Source organism: Gymnoscopelus microlampas (genome assembly GCF_963454915.1).
Source record: "Gymnoscopelus microlampas genome assembly, chromosome: 17".
Lineage (NCBI taxonomy): Eukaryota > Metazoa > Chordata > Actinopteri > Myctophiformes > Myctophidae > Gymnoscopelus > Gymnoscopelus microlampas.
Genome location: NC_139954.1, coordinates 26,283,520 through 26,302,081, shown reverse-complemented (window position 1 = coordinate 26,302,081; position 18,562 = coordinate 26,283,520). Strand labels below are relative to the sequence as shown.

The 18,562-nt window shown below is 40.2% G+C and overlaps 2 protein-coding genes across 8 annotated transcripts in view; both read right to left on the bottom strand.

The window, feature by feature from the left end:
* Positions 1–1,680: 1,680 nt before the first annotated feature.
* Positions 1,681–9,276, bottom strand: LOC311064377 (uncharacterized protein; the record flags this gene model as incomplete). The annotated part of the gene is made up of 7 exons (XM_084084208.1): positions 1,681–1,950; positions 2,448–2,553; positions 3,231–3,338; positions 3,544–3,697; positions 4,804–4,869; positions 5,469–5,644; positions 9,267–9,276. 7 exons carry the CDS (start codon positions 9,274–9,276, stop codon positions 1,848–1,850), a joined length of 723 nt encoding a protein of 240 aa, XP_083940334.1. The 3' UTR covers positions 1,681–1,847.
* The window catches only part of pikfyve (phosphoinositide kinase, FYVE finger containing), a 28,567-nt gene continuing 19,150 nt past the window's right edge, over positions 9,146–18,562 (bottom strand). For 6 of the 7 annotated variants that reach the window (XM_084083851.1, XM_084083855.1, XM_084083852.1 and 3 more), the window contains 20 exons: positions 18,416–18,487; positions 18,127–18,298; positions 17,622–17,800; positions 17,196–17,309; positions 16,741–16,849; positions 16,228–16,382; positions 15,698–15,794; positions 15,282–15,342; positions 15,057–15,185; positions 14,424–14,544; positions 13,776–13,871; positions 13,302–13,382; positions 12,302–12,384; positions 11,893–11,952; positions 11,529–11,705; positions 11,185–11,288; positions 10,929–11,057; positions 10,370–10,631; positions 10,163–10,237; positions 9,146–9,852 (listed from right to left, as the gene is read on the bottom strand). In XM_084083851.1, coding sequence (XP_083939977.1) covers positions 9,737–9,852; positions 10,163–10,237; positions 10,370–10,631; positions 10,929–11,057; positions 11,185–11,288; positions 11,529–11,705; positions 11,893–11,952; positions 12,302–12,384; positions 13,302–13,382; positions 13,776–13,871; positions 14,424–14,544; positions 15,057–15,185; positions 15,282–15,342; positions 15,698–15,794; positions 16,228–16,382; positions 16,741–16,849; positions 17,196–17,309; positions 17,622–17,800; positions 18,127–18,298; positions 18,416–18,487 — 2,392 coding nt within the window. In that variant the 3' untranslated portion in view covers positions 9,146–9,736. The remainder of the gene's footprint in view (positions 9,853–10,162; positions 10,238–10,369; positions 10,632–10,928; positions 11,058–11,184; positions 11,289–11,528; positions 11,706–11,892; positions 11,953–12,301; positions 12,385–13,301; positions 13,383–13,775; positions 13,872–14,423; positions 14,545–15,056; positions 15,186–15,281; positions 15,343–15,697; positions 15,795–16,227; positions 16,383–16,740; positions 16,850–17,195; positions 17,310–17,621; positions 17,801–18,126; positions 18,299–18,415; positions 18,488–18,562) is intronic. The other variant, XR_014602677.1, reaches the window with a different exon arrangement.

The following is an 18,562-nucleotide window of genomic DNA, read 5'->3' as shown; positions in this document are numbered from 1 at the left end:
ACATAATGAGTACTACTTTCTACTTTTGGTACTTTAAGTATATTGATACCAATACTTTTGTACTTTTACGCAAGTAAATTTTGAATTCCGGACTTTTACTTGTAACAGAGTATTTCTACATTGCAGTATTGATACTTTACTTGAAAATGTTGTACTTTTTCCACCACCAACTGTGGTAGCCTAATAACCAAAAGCCCATGAACCAATAGGCAGGACGGCTATAGCCATTGTTACAAAGGGTTAATTTACTACTAGGACGCAGTGCAGTTTGGGCATGAACCCGACACCACTTTCAGCTCACTTGACAGCTCCACAGCAACATCCTGCATGTCATACCAAACTGAATCGGGTCTTAATTGATTAATTGATGAACTTGCTGCTATAGTTGGTTAAATAGTATAGGCCTACAAGTCTTGTCTTGACATAAAAGCCTTGCACTCTGGTCTCACTGTCGCAAAACATTTTCCTGAAAACTATAGCTGTCATAAAGATGAGAAACCTGAGTCTGAAATCCGTTATACTCACCACACAGTTGTGTATGACCAGAAACTCTTGCGCCACCAGTCCGTTAAGGAATTTCACACACAGAAAATCCACAATTTATAGCTCTCTGTGCTTCACTGCAGCAGGTGCTCTTCCAGATGGCAGCAGCTTTGGAGCAGTGTTGCCATATCCAATTATAATAAGTGACTTTGGGCTTGTCCTTCTGTAAAGTAACTTGTACATTTTGGTAGTTGCGGGTTGCAGTTTTTTGGGCTTGTTAACAGTGTAGTTTCTTTTTGGTCTTGTTTCCTTGTGTTTAAACCAGTGATTATTAAACATTTCATGTCAAGGACCACCAAATTAATATGCATTTCTCTAGACCCCCTCCCCCCCCAATATACAAGATTTGAGTTGTTAAATGTTATGATTAATTCTTCTGTAATAAAAAAAGCAGATCGACACTCACAACGCGTATCGGCTGCTATTTTCAAATAGCCGAAGCCCAGTCGCTTCTTTTGGGCATGTTTTCATAGACCTGGTTGCTCATTTCTCTCGCAGAATCTGGCAACACTACTTTGGAGCCAAGAGAGCAGACTTATCAGGTGAGCTGCACACTTAATAATTTACAGCTAATCTCCCTTCAGTCTCTGAGACTGTCAATTAGGCTGTACCAACAACTAGACCACTAGAGAAAACAAGCAGAAACGTTTGTGATCAGAAAACCAACCAGTTTATTTAATTTGATGATAAATGGATCAGCGTCTATCAGTTCTCTGTCCGGGGCTTTATGAAGAGAAAGAAGGAATAATAGAGAATAGTAAACAAATGGAAAAACGGGATAGGGCGTCTCCCTTGGTGATGTGGAGCAAAGCAGACAGTGGTTCACAATCAACCAATATATGGAATACCCTTATGTCATCAATATGACGTGATAGTACTGACATCATAGACTGGCCTAGAATCATATTTGGGAAGAAGAAATCTCCATATACGGGAATAAAAGGACTCAGACACTGACAACGGGTACTCTGACAATCAATCCTTTTGAAAAGTCCCTCTTGAAAGCTTTAGATGAGAAGTCAAACAGGTGACACCAGAAGGTTAACTTACATCCTTTATTGATGGCTAAATACACATTATGTTTTAGCAAATAAAAACAGCATAAGTATACAGTAAATATAAAACTGGGATGGGTATTTTTAATCAAAACAACAATTAAACAATTAAAACAAATTAAAATTGACTAAATCCATGCAATTATACAGAAATGGTTAATATTCAATAACATTTGTATTTTAGACCCAAGGGAGATCCGTCCATATCACAATGAAGACACAGTAAAAAGAATAATTGCAGAAGTAAAGTTAACCGTTTGCCTTCTTCTTGAGATTGTTCTTCCTGGTCTTTTTAAACACTGGAGAACGCAGGAATAGGGTATCTGTGAAACGGTCTCCACGCCTCAACTTGCTAATCAAAAAGAGACAATCACAATTTAGGAATCTTGTGCATTAGAGTTCTGGGAAAACACTTAGTAGGCTACTCCTGTCGTGAAAAGCACTAAATAAATTACTTTCATCAGTATATTAATAAAATACACTGTTGGTTATGCTATCCTTCATTCCTCGTTTAGGTCCTCACTTCAGATTACAGAATACTTTATGGATGCCCAGAGGACATTCATAATGTCACAAGCACAGAACATTACGTTTCAAAATGGCTAAAAAGAAAATGAGAAAAGAAATAAGACTAGGGGGGGGGACAGCCACATCACACGTGGTTTCATGCTTTTATGAAAGTGAACAATTCACCTAAAATTTCGTACCAACTAAGCCAATCAGGCCTTTGAGATCTGCGCAGAGGATGACCCTTGTATGATCATAGTTTTCTTTTTAAGTTAATTTGTGACAATCTCCAAAGAACTTTCCTTTTTGATAACTACCTACAATAAATATCCAACAACCTACCAGTTGAGTGACGGTTCTTTGTAATTTATAGTTCCATGACGTCTCCTCCTTGGGCGCAAGGCTGCATCATCTGAGGCCATGGGGTTGTCCTCACTCTCCCTCCCTGCTGTAGCAAACAAATTCAAATAAGCAATCTTGCCAACTGGAATCATATGATCCACACATTTAGCTAATAAAGACTAGACTGCAAACCGCAATGATGTGACATTACTGTCTACTGTATGACTGCTCAAAGTGTACTGTATCATAGCATAACTACATGTCTGACATTGTTAACAAACCAAACAGCTTGAAAATACAGCGAATTACAATATTTTAATTGTAGGTACATCTCGACCCAGCTAGAGCAGTCGCGATAACACGTAGCTCCAATGAATAGCAGCAAATCACTTTTGGCTGTTATTTATAGGCCCCTCAACGTGTGATTAAAAGTTGGGGTAGATCGGATGCTGCGTTTTGGCCATTTCTTTAAAAAAAAAACTCTGAATCTGAATGATGCACGCATTTCACATGACCTCCGATTTGTTAGTAGTAGAGCAAAAGAGTGTGTTTTCACTGTTTTGGAAAAAAATGGGAGATTGTTATTCTTTCATTGTATAACCTATGGTTCAAGCATAAGCGGCCTGATACAGCACCACCATCATGCCGATTGGAAGCGTCTTCCTTGGCCAACTGGGAATGTGCACTACGCATGAAAAGTTAACGCTGATCAGTCCAGCGGTTTGCAAGATTAGCTGCACAGACGAAAACTTTCTCGATCAGTAAGCATGCATAACATCTCACCTGGAGACGCTTCATCAGGAATAACAGTTTCTCTGGCTGCAGTGAACCTCTTTGGGACAGAGACCAGGCAGTCGGGTTCTGCACAGCTGACATCCAAAGGTGTTCTCTCTGCCATGACACACAGGAGGAAATAAGATTATTTTTTTAATGTTTTACACATACAATGATATAAATCAAATATAGTCAACGAAAAGACCATATTGTTATTACCAATCCAAAGAGATTATTGTCATCACTCCTGAAGGTCTAACCATATACAGAACAGAAATTATTATTGATCAGAAAACATGTAGCATACAGCATGTTAACACACCTGGTGATGCTTCAGCTTGAAGAACGGGGTCTTCATATTCTGTTTCACTGGCAGAAGTGAGCCTCTTTGGGACAGAGACCTGACAGTCCAGTTCTGCAAAGCTGCTATCCAAATGCGATTCCCATCCATAAACTGTGCCGTCATGTGACCCTTTCTTGGCACACAAATCGTTTACAGTCTGTGAGGCTTTTTTATTTCTAGATTGAGCTCTGCCAGATCTCTGGGCTGTCTTAGGTTTCTGAACTTCCGTTGTAGCTAAGTCATCGTCCAAAGGCAGCATTTCATGAGTGTTGCTACTCCAATCCTCTGAAATTACTGGTTCGTCAGCAGAACACCTAAAAGTGTCCTGTGTTTCCTCTGCGAATCCTTCATTGCGATCTATGGCTGGGAATGCAGGAAGATTTTGTTCACAATGTTGCTTCCCTACAATGGCATTTCCAACCGTTTCTGACTGTGCTGTTATATGACCTGGAATAATGAAGTCCTGCTCTGTAGTACTGGCTGGTACTAGGGCTGGTACACCGTTTGGAGAGGAACATCCATTGTTTTCTGGGACAACAAATGTTTCTCTGCATCTTAGTTTGTCGCTTATTCTAGAAAAGGATCCAGTACGTCTCCTTTCATTCATACCTCCTTTATCTCTGGCCGTGACAATGTTTGGGCCATTTGAGATGGCAGAGATAGCTAACGTTGCTGGGGGGTCACATGCGTTGTTGTTCTTTGCCACTTTCAGATGGTCACAAGCCTGAGGCTGCCTTAATTTGGCGTTACGAGGGATAATACGACGTTTCACACATGGCTGGACCTCCTCTGTATAGTTGTCTTTCTGTAAGAAAGTACCAGTGGGCTTACTCTGTGTGTCAGGGTTCCTCACCGCATAGTTACCACCACCTTGATCTGTAAAAGCTTTACTTTGCTTTCCAGAATTCACCACTTCTTTTCTTCCGACTTGGGTATTTTTCTTTTTCTCTGCGACAGTTTCTACAGTTTGTATTATAAGAGTAGTGTCCGATGCAGTCAGCTCCATGTCTGTGTCCAGGAGCATTGTGTTCCCTTGATCAGCAGCAGATTTACAACCAGATCCAGACTGAGGTAATTTCTGTGATAATAGATCATAATTGAATTAAAACAAGAATGTAATATGAAATCTCCCACTCTCCTTTCCAATTGGCCACTATTTGCTATTTGCACCCCCTGGTGGCCCCAACTTTGAAAAGAAAAAAAATGGTGTAGTTAGAAATTAAATTGAAATCTCCTCACATCATCGGGAGGGTCTGTTGTCATGCCCACATCATATAGGGTGTTGAGGCTTTTGAGGAAGAGCATCTGTGGAAAGAACATGTCAAATACAAAATATGATGGCAGGAAAGAAATCTCTTCTTTTGTCAACACTGTGTACCTATCACATATCCAAAAATCCTTCATGGGAGGCAGATTAGGCCATGTTCAATTCACATGACCGTTTCAGCCTGTACTGTATGATTAAACACAAGGATGACTTAAATGATTTCCTTGTATCAAGGTTACTGTGTTTAACATTCTTGGAATCATTTACAAGCTCATTTACACATATGGCTCTCTATAAGTAATTCCTTATTATAATATACCACAATGATCGTCAAAAATCATAATGGTGTAATGCAGTGGTTCTCAACGTGTGGTAATCAGTTTAACCACTTTAACCCTATAATACATCGGCTATCTGAAAATAGCTTATCTACTACAAGTAAAGAGAAACATCATGGAGCTTGATGATCTGCTATTTTAGAACAAATCTTGAAAAAAATTGAAACATATGGAATATTTTTAATACATTTTAACAACCCTGGCACAAATTATTTGCAAATGGGAATCCGCAGCCATATACTGTACATATCAATTTGGGGGTCCTTGACATCAAATAGGAGATAAAAATAAACACTAACCAGCTTTCTCTCTTTGCGCCTCATGGTGGCCATATGAAAGTCCTGATCCACTACTAGTTTCTGCAGTTTAACAATGTGCATCTGCAGCTGTCTGACCTTCGTCCTCAGGGCAGCCAAATCAACAGCCAAGGCCTTATTGTTGGCCTTCAGGGAAACCTTGAAGAAGGACGAGTTGTCTGGTGTGGTCAAAAAAAGAATTTAAGTATCAATACTGCAATGTAGAAATACCATTATTACAAGTAAAGGTACCAGCATTCAAAATGTACTTGACTAAAAGTACAAGAGTATGGCAGCAAAATTCACGTTAGTACTCATTATGCACAATGTCAAATTTCACAAGTTTCCAAAAGATCCTTTAAAAATAGCAGATCTAGAAGCTCACAACGCGTTGCAAATGTGATCTTGTAGATCGGCTATTTTCAAATAGCCAAAGTATATTATAGGTCTGAACTGGTCAATGTATGTTTTACAAAGTAACAAGTAACTAAACTTCTCAAATAATAGTAGAGTAAAAGTATAACATTTGCAAAAAAAAAATGACTGTAATTTGCCTCTGAGATGTGGTAGAGTAGAAATAAAAGTATTGAAAATTGGAAATACTCCAGTCAAGTAAAAGTACCTCAAAATTGTACAAGTACAGCACTTAAGTAAATGTACTTAGTTACTTTCCACCACTGAAGAGTATTACGTTCTCTGGACAAACGAAATTGATAGCTTGTATTTTTATGCAATCAAATGTGCACTTACTGAAATTCTTATTCTTGATTTTCGCTGCCGCTGCGACTACACTCGGTCTCTGTCTCGACTGGGAAGGCATATTTTTCTTGATTGATTACTGAAATACAGAAATGTACACAGCACAAGTACAGTCAAACATTTGAGCTAAAATGATAACACACAAAAAAAGTCTTGTTAACACGATGACATTAACGTTAACATATAATCACGTAAAGACTATTGAAAAAGACAGTTTGTTAGTAATGTTACCGTTGTTGATGTTAAGTAAGGAAACTGACCGTTAACGACCGTCTCGTTTCCTTTACTTCTTCTGTGATACGTCTTTCTGCATCAAGACTGGATTTTAAAATGTCAATCTTCACTAGATTAAAATACAAATATTGTTCTTTTCACACATCTTAAAACAAGTGATAAGTGAGCTGAATGGGTAGGCTACAAGTAACTAAAAGTCTTGCCCGGGCGCCGCCACGTTCAAACAACAACACACCGGCTGCTGATCATTTATATCATCAGGTGTCCGTGTTGCCAGATTCTGCGAGAAAAATAAGCAACCAGGTCTATGAAAACAAGCCCAAAAGGTCAAGGAGCGACTTGATTGATTGAATATTTTATTAGGCAAAAGAATGTAAAACAACACATTTACATTTAAAATACTTTGTCTAACAGGTCCGTTCATAAAAGTCCTTGCGGACTTGTTTCCAATGAGGGCCTTGGTATTCAATTCATAGACATATATAGTGGCACCACAGTTCGAATATCATTACACAAAGAAATAAAAAATAAAACAGCAAAAAAATTATATATATATATATATATATATATATATATATATATATATATATATATATATATATATACATATATATATATATATATATATACATATATATATATATATATATATATATATATATATATATATATATATATATATATATATATATATATATATATATATATATATATATATATATATATATATATATATATATATATATATGTATGTGTATATATATATATATATATATATATATATATATATATATATATATATATAACACTATGTACAGCCAATGGAATAAAAAAGGGGGGAAAGATATGTACAAGAACAGGGGGGGGGGGGTCGGCTGTCTAACGGGAAAATGGTACTACCTCCTCTTTTGGCCTCCTGAAAAGTGATTTTTTAAGGCTCTTTTAAATGAGCCCAGCGAACTGCATTTTTTGAGGGATGGGGTTAGACCATTCCAAACCTGGGTGGCAGTGCTGTAGAAGCTATGGCGATTTGAAAATAGCCGATCGACTACAAGCTCACACAATGCGTCGCGATGTGACGTGTTGTGAGCGTGTATGTCTGCTACTTAAAGGTAGGGTAAGTGATATTTTTGGGTTAAAACAAAAAGCATTTTGTTAAAAGGTTAAAGCACTATATTCTGATAGTAATCATTGCTATAGAGTGTTTGTTCAGTAACAGGAGTCTCCCCGTCTCTCCAGCTCTTTAATAAACAGAAAATACATTTTCTGGTAGGTGTCAAAATCTCAGCCAATCAGGAGAAAGTACCCATTTTTAAGCTTAATTTTTATAGTGTTCCAGTTAAAATTTTTCATGCTCATTTCTTAGTGTCATCACTTCCAATTTCACTTGTTTAATCTATATCCTGATTGAGTTCTCTATCCTGTTTGGATAAAATTGGAAATGAAACTGAAACTGAAATGAAAATGCATTTTCTGTTTTATAAAGAGCTGGAGAGACATGGAGACTCCTTATATGGACAGGACACTCTATAGTAATGAGCACTATCAGAACATAGACCCATTTTGCAATTATTTGAATAATTGCAAATCACTTACCCTACCTTTAAGAAAGAAAAAATCTTGAAGAAAATAGGTAATTTTGGAAATCGGCGACGTCTTGTATGGGGGGGTCCATGGCACAAAATATTTTCAGATGGGGGGGGGGGGGGGGTCTGACTCTGTGGGCAAATCTTTACAGTCTATGGGGCAAATACATTAGCCTGGTAAACCCTCCCTCCGGAAATCTCTTGACCACGCTGGGGGTCCCCCCCCCAGGACATTTTTAACAGAGTAGATGTAATTTCCAGATTTGGGGAGTTTTACACTTTTATCAGGCTTTACTTACCCCTAAATTAGGACCCCTAAATTGTTATACATTTGGCCGCGGACAAGCTCATAGCGCGGCACTCGGTGCCGCGCTATGAGCTTGTAGATCTGCTATTTTTGAATAGCCAAAGCTAAGTGGTTAAAAATGATTGTGACGCTATCAGTGGCGTACCCACCATAGAGGCAGGCATAAAAGGCATAAAAGGTGCTCTGAGAGCAGCTTGAGCCATTCATTACTAAACTACAACATGAAGAGACCACCGCTGAAGAATTGATTGATTGATTATACATGCATATTGTTTTTATTAAAGTTTTTCAGTTTTGTAGTCAGTGTGTGTAGTGGTGTTGTTAACTTGTTTCCCCCGAGATTTTTCCCCGAGCCCCCCCCCCCCCCACACCTCGCCTGCCATAAATGTAATTCCTGGGAACTCCACTGTTCCATGAGCTGCTGGAGTGGTGCTGTTCAGCCACAGAGAAGAACGCCGCTCTGGTTTTGGGCTCCATGATTGGTCAAGTTCAAGGATTCTGCTATCGACATTCATGGTCTTTCATAGCAATACGTGAAGCCTGGCTTTACCATCCTGGCTAGACACAGCCTGGCTTTACAAGGTCTAGCTCGACAAAGTCGCTCCTTTTCAGCCTGGCTTGGCGTTCATGGAACGGAATAAACCAGGCTGTACGGACCAGACTTTGTCAAACCTGGATTTTACTTTAATCCAAGCTTATGTAATTATCCTTTTGTGTAATAGGCCCCTGGTTATTATATTATAAGTATTTCACAGTAACAAGGAGAAAGAAGACAGTTGAAAACTTTGACAAAGCAGTGTTAATAATATTTTAATAATTACATAATCTCTGTACATTTACAAACTTTAAATTACATTAATTAGTTTGTTCACCAAACTAGAACCATAAGATTTATTTTTTTCAGTGCCATCTCACTGAGTGCCATCTTGAAGGAGTTTGAAAAATGGCACTAATAAAACAAAGTACCCTTTGTTGGAAATACACCATGTTTCCAGAGGGTGATAAATAAGATCCCCATAATACTGACGTGTGTCCCCGCTGATAAAAACCTATTTTATAGTGATAAGTGGCACTGTTACTATGGAATGATACTGAACAGTATAGTACACTGGCCACGCTTTAGTTTGCATAATATTCAAACATTTACAGAGTCCAGTGTGCTTATGGTTAAGAATGGTCAAGTACTGAGGTCCTCTGTAAAGGAATTAGATATTTGTGTGTCACAAGAGACAGGGCGATTGGGCGATCGGTTGTGTGGTTTTCAGAGAGTGTGTCTCTCTGTGTGTGTGTGTGTGTGTGTGTGTGTGTGTGTGTGTGTGTGTGTGTGTGTCCATGCGGTTGCACTCAGACATGCACTCGCTGAAAAGGCCCCTGCTCTAGGTCTTTCAGCAGTTGACACCCAGGCCAGTCCAGTGGTCAGGTACCATGAGGAAGTACTTGTCCATGGCCTCACAAAAGCGGGCTCTGTACAGCTCAGGAGACACCACCGTAGGCATCTTACCTGTGGATGGAAATACATTGAAAAAACACATCATCATCATCTCAATCTGTCATTTTTTCTCAGCTTGAGAGCATTTCCTTATTTAATATATAAAAGCTGCAAGCTCATTGCTGTTTTCATAGAATGTTCGCCCCAGAAAAGACACACTAGGGTTCATGCATTAAACCTCTTAATACTTACAATGTTCTAATTAAAAGGACGTTGAGGCACATACAGCAGAGATAAGATTATAATACCTCAGAATTATATAGCGCTATCCTGAGTACTCAAAGTCACCTAAAGATCAACCTTTAGGCAGGTGAGGTGTTACCTTGTCCTCCCAGGATCCCAGTGGATTTCACAACCATCTCCAGTTTCTTGTCCCATGTAAATGTCCTGATGTAATCTGTGAGACAGGAGGAAAGACATGGTCATATTAACATGGAAATTAAACTATGTTATAACGTCGAAAATCTGATAATATCTTCGACTTGTCCGATTTTCACTGGAAAACAGCATTATGTGCCCCCTTCCTCACCTATGATCCCCACAACCAGCTGGTCAGTGGCATCGTCGCGGCCCACCAGCAAAGAGTAGTCAATGATGAGGTGGCTGGAGAGGAAGTAAGCATCGCTGTGGATGGCGGCCCTCAGGATGGCCTTGCAGTGAGCACGGATGTACAGCGGGTTGTCGTGGACCAATTTCAACAGGTTCTCGTCCAGGAGCACCACCTCGCAGCTCTCCTTCCCTGAGTCTGTCTTCACGTTCCGGTTCCTGAGGGAACCCTTCAGGTCGAACACCTGCACGCATGGGCGGAGTGGTAGAAACGTGATGTTAAAAGCTCAAACTCAGGAGACTTGGCGCAAGTCAAACATGATCCTTGGTCATTTTATATATTATTTTATTTTTATAAATAAAACAGGTTTGTATTCCACTCCCATTACATGTGCACATACATGCACGCATGCAGCCCCCCTCTCTCCTCAAGTGAAGTTGTTCAGTATGTTGAGTAACGCAGAGTATTTAATTATCAACTTCTTACATACAGGCTACAGCGATGGCATTGCCTTGACTCTCAGTCTTTTGGTGAGTCTAACCTGAGCCATCTTGCGTCCATAGAAGAGGTTCTCCATCACCAGTAGGTCCAGTTTCTTCTCTGTGTTATTCTGGGAGTTCTTGTAGCCGATCCTGTAGACACCCAGGATCTTAGCCAGAGCAGTCGGACGCTATGGACATCATATATGAGAGAATTAGTACCTGGGCTGCAAAGACAAAACAATATATACAGTACACCCAAAAAGCGAACAAGCCATGCAAAAGACATGTACTGTAAAACATTTTCTTCTGTGGTACCTTCTGCTGCACAGCTCCAGTGATGTATGTGAAGTAATGAGGAGCAAAGTCCAGGAAGGACTGGACCTCCAGTCTAGGCATCTGCTTCAAGATGAACCGGTCATCTAACAGGACACAGGGACAGGAGAAGACTCTCGTTATTCTGACTGTAAGGCCAGTTAAACAAGTTGTTTTCACATTCCTATTCCACTGAAAGATTTTAGCTTTGGATCTTCTTTTAAGCAGTGTATGTGTCAGTACTGCTTTTCAACTTTTTTTTTTCAAGGAAGCTGCAAACCATGTATATTATGATCATCACTGGTTATGAGCACAGGGGTTTTTATTTAGCAGACAATAGACAACACCTTCTGTGGCGTAGAAGACGGCCCCGGATTTGCCCCCGCGGGCCTGCCAGTTGACACAGTGGGACAGCGAGCGGACAAAGTCGTCCTCTGTGCTCTCCATGATCTCCTCGCGCATCTTGTGGAACTCCTCTGCGTAGTAGATCCGACAGTAGAACCTCGCGTTGGCGTCTGAGAACTCTGCACATGCGAGGGGAGGAACGGTAAGCTGTTGAGGTCAACATTAGCAAGGCCCGGATACATGATGCCTCGACAGAGTCGACATCCAAGTGGGTGACATAGAATGTGCTTTAAAGTTGGAAGGACTTGAAAGGATACTGCGGCAACAGCACAGTGAGAAGGACTAGAGGAAGTGAGAAGCACTTACGTAGCTCAATATGTGGATTCCCAATCTGCTTCTTCTGTTTGTCTAACGAGTCAGAGTCTTCTGTGCAAAACCAAAAAGAAAACACTACATTAAATGCTGAATATAAAATAAAAGGTTTAATTTGTCATTGAATAAGGTGTTGGGTATTGGATATCACAATTTCTTATTTTTTCTTTAAATGGCAAAAACAGCAAATCTACAAGCTCACAACGCATTACATCATGACATATTGTGGGCTTGTAGATTTTCTATTTAAGCTATTTGTGGTACAATGAAATAAATAGGGTTTATATGTTTAGTTTATGTTAAGAATAAAATCAATTCAAATAAAATGTTTAATTGATTATTGAAAAAGGTGAATAAGGTCACATTATTGATGTGACCGTTGACCCAGACAGAGGACACCTACTAAGAGGATCATCCATGCTGCTGCGGGACGAGGCTGAGTCGTTGGGTTTGGCAGGGCTGTTCTTCATCCGGCTCTCTCCAACGCTACAGACAAAAGACAGCCTGCCTTAGAATAACATGTAGTCACTGTTTACAGGGGTTGAATCATGTTCAGAATTGTTGCTGTTGGGCAGAAACCTTCAGTGGCATGCACAGACATTTTGAGGGGCAGGTGCTCAAGTAAATTATACTTTTTTTTGTTGACTTGGTCTGCTCTTTTTTCCCTCTACACCTATACCTCTTTGCCAAAAATAGCCGATCTACAAGCCCACAACGCCTCGCAGCGCGAGGCGTTGTGGGCTTGTAGATCTGCTATTTTTGGCTAAAGTTCTCCTCAGAAAAGGGATGCTAGGTTTCGAGTGGTTATGGTAAAAAGAAAAATCATATCACATAAAGATTTGGCGGACCCCATGTAGTAACTCTGAGGACCCCCTAGGGGTCCCGGACCCCCTGTTGAAGACCCCTGCTGTAAACTGAAAAAAAAAAAACTTTTTTTTTTCTTTTTTTCAAAAGGGCACTTCTGGTCAAGAGGGCAAAGGGCAGGTGCTCCAGCACCACCTAGAGTCTATCTGTGCACGTCCCTGGAAACCTTGTATGTCCAAGCGTTACTTTTCAGGAAATGGAAAAAAAGAACCTGAGTTGCAATGGATCCACTGTCGTTAGTCAAAAGCTTTTTTAATGCTTTTCATTGGTTCAATCTTTATAGAACCCACAGACACAAAAATAGCAAAAGATTGCGACAAGCTGGCAATAGCCAGCTTGTAGATTGTCTCTTTTTGCTAGTTTCTTTTGTAGGAAAGGTCATAAAAAGTTGAAATATGGAGATACATTGTGCCCGACAGCAATAATATGTATCATGTTAAATATGTTAATTCCCCCCCGCAATTTCTGCCGAACAGTAAAGGTTCTACTTGATCCGACATTTCATCTGTTCCAGTTCAAGAACACGCAGGGGACTTTACGTGATTGGCTGGGGCGCCTCGTCTGCTCCCGTCTTCAAGGTCTTGGACAGGTCCTCCAGGGCTGTCTTATACTCCTTGCAGCTGGAGGGTTGTGAAAGATACAACAATATAATGCTGCATTCCTAAATATGGTTGGTAAATGTGACCATTACAGTTCTTCAATAGGGGCTGGGAAATATAAACAAAATCAAATATCACAATATTTTTGACCAAATACCTCAATATCGATATTCTGACCATAATATCCTTTTTTCTTCTTTCATTGTTCAAGTATTTTCAGAAATAGCAAAAATAGCAGTGAGCTTGTAGATCGGACATTTTCGCTATTCTTGAATTTTTTGAAAGGCTTAAGTGATAAAAACTAGGTACATATTACAGATCACAAAAAAGATACATATCACAGATCACAATATCGAAATACTGCTCAGACCTAAGAGTCTGGCTCCTTAGGTGAGGTTGAGGGAGAAGAGTTACCTGAGAGCGAAGGCGATGATGGAGCTGGGTTCTTTCTCACACACGGCGATGGGTACACGCTCGTGCTCATACATGAGATAGTGCTTGTCTGGGTCACTGGCAAAACATATCACAGAACAAGTCAGGACCTGTATGTGTGTGTAGCCACTCTTAAGGATAAATGCTCTAACACTATACGTACACCTGATGTGCACACGTTGCTGATAGTGTGAGAAGTATTTAAAGCACAAATGCAGTTTTACCTTTATTTTTCTGTCAATATTATTATTATCTTTTAATACAATTTTATGCCTCATGTAAACACTTTGATATTGAGTATGAAATGTGCTATATCATTTTCATTGCCTTTATTCAAAGAGCTGTCTTGCGTAATAGAAATTAGCCTTTATAGTAGAAGTAGCAGTTTGCTATTAGATGAAATGTTGAGGAAAAGCCCAGAATGGGTGTACTTACAAAGGCAAGGGAATGAGGTTGAATCAGAATGAGTGTACTTACAAAGACAAGGGGTTGAATCAGAATGAGTGTACTTACAAAGGCAAGGGGATGAGGTATCAGAATGAGTGTACTTACAAAGGCAAAGACAAGGGGTTTTATCAGAATGAGTGTACTTACAAAGACAAGGGGCTGTATCAGAATTAGTGTACTTACAAAGGCAAGGGGATGGGGTTGTAGCTGTTTCCAGGCAGGAGGTTGGCCAGGATGGCCTTCATGGTGGACTTCTCCTTCACCTGGCTGTCATTGGAGCCCAGCAGATGTCCATCAAACACATCTGGGAACAAAAGGAAAATCAGGTGTCACCAACAGACAAAGCTGCATGGGCTATATCTTTGTGTATGAGAGTAGGCCTGCAACTGTCGACTATTTTCTTAATGATTATTCTATCGATTACTTCATACTTTAAAAAATGTTCTATACATCAACAAATCGATCAACCACTTAAGCATTATTTTATATTTTGTCGCACAACGGTGTCATGCAAACAATTGTGAACTACAAGCTTGCATTGTGAGCTTGTAGATCTGCCGTTTTCACACACACACACACACACACACACACACACACACACACACACACACACACACACACACACACACACACACACACACACACACACACACACACACACGGTAATTCTGAAACCTTTCGCTGATAATGGCATGCCCAAAATAGGGATCAATTATTCATCACTCATTTATAGATTAAAAAATATATATACTCAATTAAATCAATTAGTTTGATTAACTGTTACACCCATAGATATATAAGTGCACGCGTGTATACCTTCTGGGATGCTGAGAGTGTCCTGGTCAGGGAAGGAGGGGCCAGATGTGAGCGGTTCGGACCCCGGGTCCCCCGGTGACGGCAGAATGGAGGAGGAGCCGGAGAGGAGGGTGCTGAGGTGACGGTCCTCTGTCAATCAAACGTGGACACACCCAACAGAATCACAATACAAACCGATTCAGAGAGCAGATGGAGGTGGATAGGAACTCCAGCGGACCAACTCACCTTTCTCGCCGTTCTGCACCACAGGAGAGGGATTGCGAGGGGAAGAATCCAGGTTGCTCGTCTGTCAAAGAGTGAAAAAATATATAATATTCTAATATTGATTACATAGGAAAATGTCTTTGAATGCAAGCATGACAAAAAATGCACTTGACTTGTCAAACTGAAGAACTTCCTCCACAATTAACCACTTACACACTATAAACTTAGTTGAACAGGGGCCTCCAGAGTCTAGATTTGGTCCCCTCCTTTTTCCCTCTACATCAAATCTCTTCACCGAAAATAGTAGATCTACAAGCTGTTGCGCTGTGAGCTTGTAGATCTATTTTCGGTGAATGTTCGCCTACTATGACAAGCCCAGAATAGGGATACTAGAGTTCATGTGGTTCATTTATGCTAGGACCACAAACGGAACAAACCTTTGCTTCGTCAGCTGTGGTCTGTCTGTGTCTGCCTGGGCTGGGAGGGACAGACAGACGCTTCCTGCCCTTCTCCTGCTGGAACAGGTCCTGAAGCCTGGAGATGTGAAGGACAGACAGAATACAGCTAAAAACTGTTAGAACTGGGCCCTGGGTGGCTCACCTGCTCTGAGCATATGCCACAGTATAGAATGAACTGCGTGTTACTCCCAATTCACACCATCAGTTATTTTTGTACATGTACATTTCATACAATAGAAAAAAATTATATAATTAGGCTTTAGACGCCAAATTGCATCTCAGTCCTTGCATCTCAAACGCATAAACATTATTGCTATGGACTTAACCCTATACACTTCGTAGTATGTCAAATAGTGAAAAGAGACGATCTACAAGCCCTCAATGCGACACATTGCGAGCTCTTAGATCTGCTATTTTGTCTATAAATAATGGTTAAAGTGGTTACACAGATGCGTTCCCGGTTTGAATGGGTTAAAGACACAAATAAATAAATGAACAAGGTTATTAACCTGCTATTCCAGGACTGCAGCATCTCACACAGTCCTTGTTTCTTCATCACTACTGACTCAAGAACAACCTGCAGTTGCTGGGGGGAGTCCAGGCCACAGGCCTGCAGGCGTGCCTGCAGCTTCTCTATCCAGCTTCGTAGTTCCGCTTCCTCCATCTACATGGAAAAATGCAACGTCACCCGCTCCGTTACCATAACTAGGGCTGCAACTATCAATTATTTTCAGTAGCGATTGTTTTATCGATTCATTTTGCGATTAATCAAATAATCAAAGCTTTTTTATAATCTGATTTTTGTTTTGATTTTTTTTTTAAACATATGCCTATAATGACATGCCCAAAAAAGGGATAGATAATTAATGGATTATTGTATAAAATAATTGATTATCGATTTTCTTTATTTCTTATAATCGATTAAATCGATTAGTTCGATTGACGATTGCACCCCTAACCGCAACCGGTACAAACAGCACTTTTACAGAGAATATAGATCCGTGCCGAGAGGCGAACCGTACGTCTTTTTGAGCAAACAGGTCCTCCATTTTCTCCTCTCGTGTCTTGCTGAAGGTGTCCGTCTTCAGTGAGGTGAGACGGTCGTCTATGGACAGGTACACCTGGGTTACCCTGTCGATCAATTAACCATAGGGCAAAATCAATATTCTACTTCCGAGGATATTTTGGAAAGCAATAACAAAGTATTCAGAAATGGCACATACAGTAGTAACGTTAAAATACATTTCATGTTCAAATTTGCTGCATTTTGGTACAAGTTTTGGCGGCAGACAGGTTTTTTTGTTTTTGTGAAGAATATACCAGTGTGAAGAGTATATCAAAAATATGTTTTGTTTAATTGAAAAAGTTACAAAGTATGACTTTAATATAATTATGAGTTCTATATCAATATCCAATATATATGTGTATATGTACACAATGGCCTAAGTATGAAGGAACAGTGAGCTATGGCTCTTACTTCAGAGAGAAGTCCTTTAGGTCCTGCTGCATGTTGGCTTTAGATGGTCCCAGGTTCCTGATGAAGATCTTGGGAGGAGGAAGACAGATCTCCAGCAGCCTCACAGAGATATAGCTGAGGAAACGGAGTGAAGAAAAGATAAATGGTTGTGTGTTACTGTATATTTCAAACACACTTTCACCACACCGACAGTGGAGGCAACCACCCTCATAAGGTGCAGTTAGGGGTTCAGTGTCTTGCTCAAGGACACTTGTGTGCCTGCCCCTAACGTGGCCCCTGGACTAGTGTTTGTGCCAAGTTTGGTATAGATCGGATCAACGATGCGCCTCGTCCGGATGTTATGCAACATAGGATATATGGATGAAGTGTGTGGATGGATAGATGAACAGACAGTTGGCTGACAAAGCAGATGAAATGAGACCTAACCTGAAGGAAGCCACCATCTGGTTGTAAGAGAAGTACTGGTGGTAATCTTTGTGAATGGAATGTCCGCAGGGTTCGGCGTTGGCTCTTCGGGTGTACTGATGACCGTAGAAGCGCAACTCCAGATACTTGGCAAACGACATGGACCACGAGTCATTGGACAATGGAACCACTGGTGTCACCTACAAAGACAGACAGAGGCCAAGTTTTTGGGGGGGATTTCTTTTCTTCTAATTAAATAAAGCGTAAATAGACGATCTACAAGCTCACAATGCTTCGCGATGCAATACATTGTGAGTTTGTAGATAATCTATTTTTGCTACTTTTGTGTGACACTGTTGTACGATGAAGTATAAAATAGGGCTTAAGTGGTTAATCATACTAATCAATTTAGTCGTTTATAAAAAGTAGTAATCAATAGAATAATTGCCAAGAAAATAATCGATATCTGCAGCCATAAACTTGAGATGCTCCAAGTTAGCTCCAATTTATTGTTCTTAGTATTTACTTGTTTGCATATGCGGCACCAGGAATAGTTGAGGATAGTGTGTTGGTAACCAGGCACAGGAGAGTCCAGCTCCTTCAAAACAATCTGCACACAACCACTGCCGTGAACGAACCGTCGGATGTGATGCACCATGGGAGTTTCACAGAATGGACTGGGGCACTGGTAAGACGGCCTAGAAACACACACACACAAACAAGCTCAAGTACAGGCTGTTGTTTAGTGACTGTACAGCTCATTTAGTTATTTAAAGTGTTTCAGGGGTTGTGTTTATATCATAATTTTATTTCACCTAAAACAGTATCGCTCCAAAAAAACACCAAGAGAGAGGTCATTCTTGCCATAGAACTCCATCGTGACAATCCTGTTAACAAAAATGGACAATAATTGAAAAGGTACTTTCAGCCATTAAAATATGACACTACAGGGATATATTATA